Source organism: Salvelinus sp. IW2-2015, linkage group LG15 (assembly GCF_002910315.2).
Source record: "Salvelinus sp. IW2-2015 linkage group LG15, ASM291031v2, whole genome shotgun sequence".
Lineage (NCBI taxonomy): Eukaryota > Metazoa > Chordata > Actinopteri > Salmoniformes > Salmonidae > Salvelinus > Salvelinus sp. IW2-2015.
This window is the reverse complement of record NC_036855.1, coordinates 11,637,918-11,649,165: the sequence shown is the minus strand read 5'-3', so window position 1 is coordinate 11,649,165 and position 11,248 is coordinate 11,637,918. Positions and strand designations below refer to the sequence as shown.

At 43.2% G+C, this 11,248-nt stretch overlaps 1 protein-coding gene across 1 annotated transcript in view; it reads right to left on the bottom strand.

The window, feature by feature from the left end:
- Window positions 1–896: 896 nt before the first annotated feature.
- Window positions 897–11,248, bottom strand: part of trpm6 (transient receptor potential cation channel, subfamily M, member 6) — a 51,955-nt gene continuing 41,603 nt past the window's right edge. The window contains 11 exon segments of the mRNA XM_070446932.1: window positions 897–3,129; window positions 3,819–3,928; window positions 4,068–4,119; window positions 4,271–4,476; window positions 4,804–4,873; window positions 4,876–4,882; window positions 6,265–6,554; window positions 6,816–6,881; window positions 7,234–7,284; window positions 7,494–7,519; window positions 8,406–8,464. Of these exon segments, the coding sequence (XP_070303033.1) occupies window positions 3,044–3,129; window positions 3,819–3,928; window positions 4,068–4,119; window positions 4,271–4,476; window positions 4,804–4,873; window positions 4,876–4,882; window positions 6,265–6,554; window positions 6,816–6,881; window positions 7,234–7,284; window positions 7,494–7,519; window positions 8,406–8,464 (1,023 nt within the window). The 3' untranslated portion in view covers window positions 897–3,043.

The following is an 11,248-nucleotide window of genomic DNA, read 5'->3' as shown; positions in this document are numbered from 1 at the left end:
GTGTGTGTGTGTGTGTGTGTGTGTGTGTGTGTGTGTGTGTGTGTGTGTGTGTGTGGATAAATTCACTGTCCGGATGCATTTTGAGTCCATATAATGGGGAGAGCCTATTCCACAAAAGTCCCAGAAAATCATGTTCCTGCCATCATAAACCCACCCCGGTTCAAGATGTACTGGTTGTTTTACAATGAAGGAAGACCATAACTAAGCTGGCGTCCACCCATTCCATGCCTTTAGGACAGTGAATTCAACCCAACTTTGTTTTTATTTTCCCCTGCAAGACTGTGAATCAGGGGTTTAGGGTGGGGTTGGTAATCTGAGTGACAAATAAACACTGTAAGGTACTGTAGCAATAATAACTGGAAAGCATTTACTACTGTCATGTTTGCATTGTACAATTATTTTAATTTTATTACTATTATTATTATTGTTGTTATTGCTATTATTACTACTATAATACTATTAGTCTATTGTTGTTCTGTTATCTTTGCATGCTGTTTCATGGCAATGAAACATTGGGGCTTTTAGGTTTTCTCATGCGATGCTGTGGCTCAGGGGTTGGGGATATTTTTTATTCTGAATGTTATGGAGTATTGTGTTCAGCGTGAGGGACTGAATGCATCATGCACCTTTTACTCCATCAACAGAGACACCACAGAGCACAGGCAAAAGGTGGTCCTTACCCTAACGAGACCACAAAGTGCACTGACATTTTATATACTTGGTCAAAAACATTTCATATACTTAGTCAAAAACACCTCCTTGGAGAACCTGTGTGTGTGTGTGTGTGTGTGTGTGTGTGTGAGGCTGAAAGAGAGTGAATGAACAAAGAGCAGGTTCTTTACTCTATTGACGCTTTGTAAACTTTCTTAATGCATTATACATGCGTGCAACTGGAGTAGTGTTAAACATGTTTTATTTATTCATTAGAATGTCTTTGCGTCCCATGATGAGAAAGTAAAGTACAGTAAGTGCAGCATCTGTGACCAAAACCCTTAAAAAAGGTACTTGGGGTACAAACACTTTTTTAAACGGACTAACTAAAACAAAAAAAGAAACGTTTTTTCAAGTGCCATAGTTAGAGAGGAGGAGCTGGATTAGCGAAATGGGAAATAGTTTCTTTACTGTGTGAGTTTACTTGAGAACCAATCAAAAAGGGGAATTTTGAGGCAAGTGTGTATTTGATTACATTGAATTGTTTGTTTGTATGTTTGCATTTTTCACTTCGTGAGTCGGATCGAACCTCGGAACTTTGACACAGCTTTATGTCCCCAAAGCTCACGTGTGTGTGTGTGTGTGTGTGTGTGTGTGTGTCATAAATTAAGAGCTTTGATGATCCAGTTGTGTCGAAGTTCTGAGTTGTCTGAGCTATCTCAGTGTCTCCTCCTTCGAGATGTAAATAATCAAGTCAAGGTCTGAAGTGAGTTTTGTTAAATTCTATATTTTATCGCTTTTGTAGACATTTCTTTGTGGGAAGAAAAATAAAGGAAATTTTATGGATGTATTTCTGGCTCGTTCTTTTTCCATTGTTCTGCACACACACACACAAAGTGAAACATGCATTTATGTAGAGTTTTTGTGGACAAACAAACATTTTAAGGGGTAGCTACTCTTCAGAACTGCTCTTTCAGTGAAGGACTGTAGCAACAACAACAAAAAAGCTGTGCTATCCATTGTGATCATTTGAATAATCTGAGTCTAAGCAGTGTGAATTCCAACCACCAAGAGACCAGATTTAGTTATTCTTGTAATAGCGTTTTCATTCTGAATTTAAGCCATAACATAAGCCATGCTTCAGTCCAGCTGTGTAAATGCTTAATTGTAGTTTTTTTCATGTAATCACTTGTAACATAATCAGCATAACAATATATTTGAGCATTGCTAAATACAAAAATATGATTTCACAACAGTGTTTGAAAACAGGAAAATATTTGATGAAATTGAGAGGGGATGTTTTGCTGAAAAACAAATCCCAGATTGTAGTTTTGACTGATTAATAATTTGTTCTAAATAAAGTTTTGTTTAACATCCAATTTTGAGCCCAGCCTGAAGAACATGGTCCATGACTCTGAAGATGGTTTTCTTTTAAGGGTTTCAACGTGTCACTTAAATACAGCTTTTCCTTGCTACACTTGTAGTTCAGCTTTTAGCTGTGAAAGTGTATAAGATTAAATAAACCAAACTATGTTTGGTAAGAATATTATGTCAAGAGTATAACACTTGAAATACCTTTATAGTCTGGGGCCTTAACAAAAAAATAAACATTACGAAGCAGATATAAGCATGACATTTGGTACAAAAATTCCTCTGAAATCTGAAAACATCCCAGAAGGTCTGCCCGTTTGAAACTTAACTAGGAAGGTGAGTTATTGTGAACATTCAAAATGGCTTCCATAATAGCTGGTATTTCACCATAAAAACTGTTATGCAACAGATAAAAACATGACAACTGGTATAAACATTCCTCAGATGATATGAAAAGATCATAAAAGTGGTGCTCATTTCAAAAGTAACCAGGAGTTCATTTAAACAGAACAGAGAACAAACAAATGATATCTTGGTGTATGGAAACACCTTCCTAGAATGCCCTCTGCATCATGTCTAATGATACATAACATTACAATAAGGCAAAGTGTTTGATTGATTAATAGGTTACCTGTGGTACAACAGACACTGCGGCCTCCCTCCACTATGCACTCTATAGGCGGAATGAATGCAAAACTACAGCATCTGGCTTGCTGCTGAGACTTCTGCAATGTAAACTGTTACAACAAAAGCCCTACCAGACATCTAACACAAGATTTAGTCCACATAAAGCTACACAATGTACACTATCCATTCAAACCAACCAAGTGAGTGGTTTCATTCCTGGTAGAAGTTACCCTTGTACACCTCTGGATCCGCTTAGCTTCCCCAGATCCTAACCATCACCATTTGGGGAGGAAAACACAAAACTGACATTAAATCAGTGTCTATGCTTTAAGGGCAACTTCATCCCACTTGAACCAGAGGTTAGGATGGCGAACTTCTGCTTCCGGATCAGAGGTTACATCCTAGTTGTGATCAATCCACTCTCCTTTTCAAAAGACCTGTGTTCTGTTTTCCCGTGGATGTCCGTGCTCCTCCTCAAATCTGACAACACAAACATCAATCAGCAACATGGCAGTTTATACAGTCATTACCACTAAAAAGAGGATTTGATCAGGCCAGAGAGGAAGTCCATGGATTTTTCATGAATAATTTGTTTTGAATTGATGGGAATCTTGGAGACGACACAAGAAGAAAAAACAAGAAGAAAAAAACAAACCACCTTTGAAAAGATCAAAACAAGTATGGCTGAATGTTTGCGTGTGTTTGTTTGCTTGCTTGTTTGTTTTTGAGTGAATTTCCGAGGCGATGCTCCCTCTAGATGCTGGTATCATGCGTCTCGTGTCTACTCAGCGATTGCAATTAATATCTAATCAAAGCTAATTTCTCCACAGCACAAAGCCCTGTTTAATATGTAATCAAAGAGAGCCCAGCACACCGCACAAAGCAAGTCCCTCCCCCTGCCTCCAATGCTCTGTTGTCATTTAAATAAATGCTTCCCTTGGCCTAATTAGCCGGTTCTATCTTCATTTGAAGTTCGGGATTAATCTCAGGCCAGCGAACCTCCCGAGTGACGACATAAAGGTGACACACACGCGTAAGAAGTCCACTCTCCGACTACACATGCCTAACAGATCACACATTCTCACACATTACAGGCTCACATACACACCCCCACAATCCTCTATAATCCCCCTATAAAAGTGGTGGTCTGAAGGGTTCCTTTCTCTCACCTGAGAGTCCGAGGTTCTCGCAGCAGGAGTTGCAGGTGTGCTTGATGACAAAGCTGTGGATGGCAGCGTCTCCCAGGTTAGAAGGACCAAACACCATGTCATCACTCGAGCTACAGGAAGGCAAGGGACAAAAGAGGGAAGGACAAAATAAACGTATTTCAGATGTCTTTAGACCTCAAAAGAATGGATGTCAAGATGACAATAAGTGTCAGTGTCACACACTGAACCTCCACTGTACGAGGCGAGTACCTTTTGTCTTCTGCTCGGATGACCGATGGGTCTGTAAGCTCCGATCCCACTCCTGTGAAAGATTTAGGAGGGGAAAGAGAGATTTCAGTTTAATGTAGTAGTTTACAGGAAAAGCCCTGTGAAGTGATGTCGTTGCAAAATAAATCTATCCATAGTCAGACAGACAGACAGCTCAACAGAATGGGATGGACAGACAGACAGACCCTGTAAGTCCAACACCAGCAGTTCCCTGCAGGAGTATTGGTAGGTCCAGTGGGAGAAGGCCAGGAGTGTTTCCTCCATCCCACAGCAGGGGGCGATCTCCTCTCCTGTGTTACTATTGTACTTCCTGAAGTCTCCCGTCATGTTCCTCTCGATGGTCAACCATTGGCCGTCTGAGTGCCAGTGAAGAAGAGACATGTCCAGGAACCTAGGAGGGAGACGCACATTCATAACACATGTAACACGCACACATACTGTAATTCCATAGATATACACATATCATACGCACACGAGGTGAGTTTCCCCCTTACTATGTTAAGCACTTTGAGTATCTCAGTTGTTAGAAAGGCACTATATAACTCAATCCACTATTATTACGTGCACACACACACACACACACACACACACACACACACACACACACACACACACACACACACACACACCACACACACACACACACACACACACACACACACACACACACACACACACACACGTGTACTAGTACTGAGTTCTACAGTGGAGTACCAACCTGGGAAATGAGGCATGTTTCTGGTTTTACTTGTTGAACACATGCATGAGTTTCTGAGCAGCTCTCTGTGCTGTATCTCCTGTAAGGACAAAAACAGAAGGCCAGAATGATTCTATTAAGGGATGAACAAATGCCAAGTAAAACATGAGGGTAAAAAGAGGAGCGCGCTTAACAAAAATGAGGTGAGTTCCGCCCTGTTGTGAAAATGGATGTATATAAAAAGCCCAGAGTGTATGACCTGACCAGGAAAAGATCTGTCTTACAATAACCAGGGCCCAGAGCGTATGACCTGACCAGGGAAAAGATTTGTCTTACAATAACCAGGCCCAGAGCGTATGACCTGACCAGGAAAAGATTTGTCTTACAATAACCAGGGCCCAGAGTTTATGACCTGACCAGGAAAAGATCTGTCTTACAATAACCAGGGCCCAGAGCGTTATGACCTGACCAGGAAAAGATTTGTCTTACAATAACCAGGGCCCAGAGCGTATGACCTGACCAGGAAAAGATTTGTCTTACAATAACCAGGGCCCAGAGTTTATGACCTGACCAGGAAAAGATCTGTCTTACAATAACCAGGGCCCAGAGCGTATGACCTGACCAGGAAAAGATGTCTTACAATAACCAGGCCCAGAGTGTAGTACCTGACCAGGAAAAGATGTCTTACAATAACCAGGCCAGAGTTTATGACCTGACCAGGAAAAGATTTGTCTTACAATAACCAGGGCCCAGAGTTTATGACCTGACCAGACCAGGAAAAGATCTGTCTTACAATAACCAGGGCCCAGAGTTTATGACCTGACCAGGAAAAGCTCTGTCTTACAATAACCAGGGCCAGAGTTTATGACCTGACCAGGAAAGATCTGTCTTACAAAACCAGGGCCCAGATTTATGACCTACAGGAAAAGATCTGTCTTACAATAACCAGGCCCAGAGTTTATGACCTGACCAGGAAAAGATCTGTCTTACAATAACCAGGGCCCAGAGGTTATTGACCTGACCAGACCAGAAAAGATCTGTCTTACAATAACCAGGGCCCAGAGTTTATGACCTGACCAGGAAAAGCTCTGTCTTACAATAACCAGGCCCAGAGTTTATGACCTGACCAGGAAAAGATCTGTCTTACAATAACCAGGGCCCAGAGTTTATGACCTGACCAGGAAAAGATCTGTCTTACAATAACCAGGGCCCAGAGTTTATGACCTGACCAGGAAAAGATCTGTCTTACAATAACCAGGGCCAGAGTGTATGACCTACCAGGAAAAGATCTCAAATCAAATCAAATCTTATGTTCACATACACATGGTTAGCAGATGTTAACGCGAGTTGTAGCGAAATGCTTGTCTTACAATAACCAGGGACCAGAGTTTATGTTTAACGGGTCTTGTGGTCAGACACTTCTGACCCTAAAAACAAGCTATGATGTTATATACTGTATGTACATATATATGAAGTTTATACCCGCAAACAGAGCTGGAGGGGGGTGTCGCTGTGGAAGACCCTCTGCCAGGTGCAGACCACATCGGGCTGGATGGCTTTGACCACATACACGCAGCCCACCCTCAGGACGTCCCTCTCGGCCCAGGTGCAAAGTACGAGCATGGCCCTGCGCAGCCCCCCATCCAGACAGCCCTCGCTGGACAGCGGCTTCAGCACCGCAGACAGCCCCTTGGATGACCAGTAGGATATGGAGGACTCCGGGCCTGCAGCTTCCACCTCCTCCAGGGAGTAGACACTCACCTCCTCTCCCGCTGCCAGGGACCATGCAACCACGAGGAAGATGGTATTAGGGAGGCAATAGCATGCTTTTGAATGCACCCAAAACAGAAACAATCAATTTCCACTAGCATTGCTACATTCTTTAAAAATGCTAGTGAGATCATTCTAGAAATTGCTTAAAAACCAGCTAACAAATTTAAGAACCGTTTGGAGAAACAACCACACCCTAGTGGAGTCTAAAATAATTGAAACGTCAAGAACTATCCCTTTAACGTGATTGGCTGATGACTTACCCATTATGGAGACAGGTGTGAAAGGTATGGTGTGAGCAAGCCTCATCAGGTTGTTCCTTTCCATGGCTAACACCACCACCACACATTTACAACACAACATACGATTAACATTTACATTTGAGTCATTTAGCAGACGCTCTTATCTAGCTTCTTACAGTTTGTGCATTCATCTTAAGATAGCTAGGTGTGCCAACCACATATCACAGTCATAGTAAGTACATTTTATCTCAATAAAGTAGCTATTAGCAAAGTCAGAGTTAGTAAGGGGGGGGGGGGGTTAAATTGGGGTGTAAGTTCACGAAAGGCACAACACAGCGTATTACGATGTAACGCAACATAACCAGACAAAAACAGGTCATATAATTTAGCTATCAGATCCACTTTTTTGTGTATGATTTATGTGATTGTTGGGGAGTACCTGAGTAGTGTGGGTCCAGGTCTTCTGTGGATTGAAATGTAGAGGATTTTACTAACAGACAAACAAACACAGAGAAAACAACCAAGACAGACCAAAACATGAACGATTATAGTTAACAATTCCGCTTTTGCTTAGGAAGGTAAATATTCTAGCGGAGGGGGAAGCTAAGAAAAATAAAGACAAGGAAAACTAATAGGTGTGATTTCTTCGTCTTTTTTTAATACAAGCCATTAATACAGACAATGATTCCGGTTGCCTACCTTCAGGTGCGATCCCACTTCGCACTCTACAACAGAAGAACATACAGAACTCACACAACTATCCCACACAACTATACACAACTTCAGTACTTCCACAGTGACCACTTTCTCCACAACTCTGTCTAACCCTAACAGTAACCCTTATCCTAACCCTAACTCTAGCCCTAACAGTAACCCTTATCCTAACCCTTACCCTAACCTTAGCCCTAACCCAAACCTTTATTCTAACCCTAACTCTAGCCCTAACAGTAACCCTTATCCTAACCCTAACTCTAGCCCCAACAGTAACCCTTATCCTAAACCTAACTCTAGCCCTAACAGTACCCTTATCCTAACCCTAAACTTAACCCTTACCCTAACCTTAGCCCTAACCCAAACCTTTATCCTAAACCTAACATTAGCCCTAACTGTAACCTTAGCAAACAGTTGCTTATCAACAGACTGTCACCATCTGATCGCATGACCATCTGATCATCTATATGTGACTATATCAAAATAAAGTGTAACCAGGTTTTCTTTCAAATACTAGCTGCTAGCCAATCACTAGCAGCGGTTGATTGAGCTTGCTTGGCGCAATGGAACCAAAGGGATGGTCCCAAAAATGTAAATACGCCTATCCGGCACTCCAGGTAGGCTCAATCAACCGCTCAAAGTATTTTAAAGTTCAAGAAAATTATTTGAACTCAGGTCTGACTCCATTTGGGCTTTTTACACTACTAAGCCGAACCAGGCCGAGACAAATTGAGTTGCATGGAGATGGCATAGTTACTGTACGTATCCACCCTAGTAACTGGAACCATGCTGAAAAGGATCATATGGAAAGGAAACATCCGAGCCAGCAGAGTTTGGTTCGGTTGAGCACATGTAAAAAGGGTAAATGTGATGTCCAGGGACCGTCCCATGCAGACTTACGAGGACCTGCAGCTGACAGAGCAGGCCCAGCTGGTCCACACGGACTGACTGCAGTCCTGCTGGACAAGAGCAGGAATTACATAACAGTTATTGCATTGCATCATTTGCCACGTCCTTGACTGCACAGTGGGGCATCAGATTGATATGTCATATGATGTGGTTAGCTGATATGGTAAACACCTATCCAGACTGAGTTTTGGCAGGCAACTGCAATGTAGTCGACCTGGAACATATCCGTAGTCTTAGCTGAGCATCTTTAAACACTCTTTAACCTATTATTACTCCATGGGCCAGCAGGCCAAATTTCACATATTTGTCCACTTTGGGGTGGCAAATTCTAATGATGATTTTCATTTTGATATACCCCCAGATTGGAGGTAGCTGCATTAAATGCTATGACCCCTATCCGGTTAGTTGGGCCAACAGGATTGAGGGTATGAAATGTAATTTTGTATTATCTGGGAAGAATCTTCTCAAACTAAGGCAATTTCATATGTTATTAACTTCATAGTACAACACAATATGGAACAATAGGAATGGTAATGACATCCCTATAGGCCCACCTTTGGGGGGCAAAGGTCATACATAACTCTATTATCACATGGTACCCGATGATAACTCCACCAAATTTCACACAGAACAAGAAGACCCATTGGAAAAGTTTTATACCTACTGTATACAAAGTCATCATATATTTTGTCTATAATTAGTCCCAGCAGGCAGCAGCCTATTTTTAAGATGGCCACCATTCATTTCAATGAGGAGGAACTGCATTGATTTTGCATGGCCATAACTGAATAAATATTTGGTGTAATAAGTCCAATACTGGCTTATAATGTGTGTTATAATGAGGACAACATGAAATGATGGTCCAAGTATGTCAGATATACTGTATGTATTTAGCTAAATATACCAGAATAGTGTTTGTAGAACAAAGGAGGTGGGGTACGCTTCATGATCAACAACTCTCAACTGTCGTAATGTAGATACTCTTTCGGCATTTTGTTCACCCGATCTGGAATACCTGACGATTAAATGCCGACTCCACTACCTCCCAAGAGAATTCTCATCGTTTATCGTTATGGCTGTTTAGATTCCTCTGCAAGCCGTCTTTTATTTAGGCATGTACAGAGTACAAAACATTAGGACCACATTCCTAATATTGAGTTGTACCCCCCTTTACCCTCTGAATTTGTCAGGGCATGGTCTCTACAAGGTGTCGAAAGCGTTCCACAGGAATGCTGGCCCATGTTGACTCCAATGCTTCCCACAATTGTGTCAAGTCGGCTGGATGTCCTTTGGGCGGTGGACCATTCTCAATACACACAGGAAACTGTTGAGCGTGAAAAACCCAGCAGCGTTGCAGTTCTTGACACAATCACATCGGTGCACCTGGCAATAATTTATAGAAGAAAGCATACTACATACAGGGTCAGTTCCAACACCATATTTGCATGTGAAGGGATACTGGAGTGATGGAGGTAGATATGTCCCTTGGGTAAGGCGACTAGGCAACAGGATATAAGATAAACAGTGTAGCAGCAGCTTGTATGTGAGTGGGTGTGCGTGTGTGTGGAGTCAGTATAAATGTATGTGCATATTATGTGTGAGTGAGCAGATGATGGAGTGTGTGAGTTTGTAGGGCCCAGCGAGTGTGTAGGGCACAGTGAGTATGTAGGGCACAGTGAGTGTGTAGGGCCCAGTGAGTGTGTAGGTCCCAGTGAGTATGTAGGGCACAGTGAGTGTGTAGGGCACAGTGAGTGTGTAGGGCACAGTGAAGTGTGTAGGGCACAGTGAGTGTGTAGGTCCCAGTGAGTGTGTAGGGCCCAGTGAGTGTGTAGGTCCCAGTGAGTGTGTAGGGCCAGTGAGTGTGTAGGGCCCAGTGAGGTGTGTAAGGCACAGAGTGAGTGTGTAGGTCCCAGTGAGTGTGTAGGGCCAGTGAGGTGGAGGGCCAGTGAGTATGTAAGGGCCCAGTGAGTTGTGTAGGGCACAGTGAGTGTGTAGGGCACAGTGAGTGTGTAGGTCCCAGTGAGTGTGAGGGCCCAGTGAGTGTGTAGGGCCCAGTGAGTATTGTAGGGCACAGTGAGTGTGTAAGGCACAGTGAGTGTGTAGGTCCCAGTGAGTGTGTAGGGCCCAGTGAGTGTGTTAGGGCCCAGTGAGTGTGTAGGGCCCAGTGAGTGTGTAGGGCCCAGTGATGTGGTAGGTCCCAGTGAGTATGTAAGGTACAGTGAGTGTGTAGGGTGCAGTGAGTGTGTAGGGCCCAGTGGAGTATGTAGGGCACAGTGAGTGTGTAGGTCCAGTGAGTGTGGTAGGGCCCAGTGAGTATGTAGGGTACAGTGAGTGTGTAGGGCCCAGTGAGAGTAGGGCCCAGTGAGTGTGTAGGGCCCAGTGAGTGTGTAGGTCCCAGTGAGTATGTAAGGTACAGTGAGTGTGTAAGGCACAGTGAGTGTGTAGGTCCCAGTGAGTGTGTAGGCCCAGTGAGTATGTAGGGCCCAGTGAGTGTGTAGGTCCCAGTGAGTGTGTAGGGCCCAGTGAGTATGTAGGGCACAGTGAGTGTGTAGGGCCCAGTGAGTGTGCATAGAGACAGTGCAAAACTAAAAATATAAGGTCAATAAGGATACAAGGTTAACTCGTACAGCCCGTGAAGCTATTTTGTTAGCTATTTATCAGTCTTATTGCTTGGGTATAGAAGCTGTTCAAGAGCCTGTTGGTGCCAGACTTGATAAACCGGTACCGCTTGTCATGCGAAAGCAGAGAGAACAGTCTATGACTTGGGTGGTTGGAATCTTTAAAGATATCCGGGCCTTCCTATCACACCGCCTGGTATAGATGTCATGGAAGGG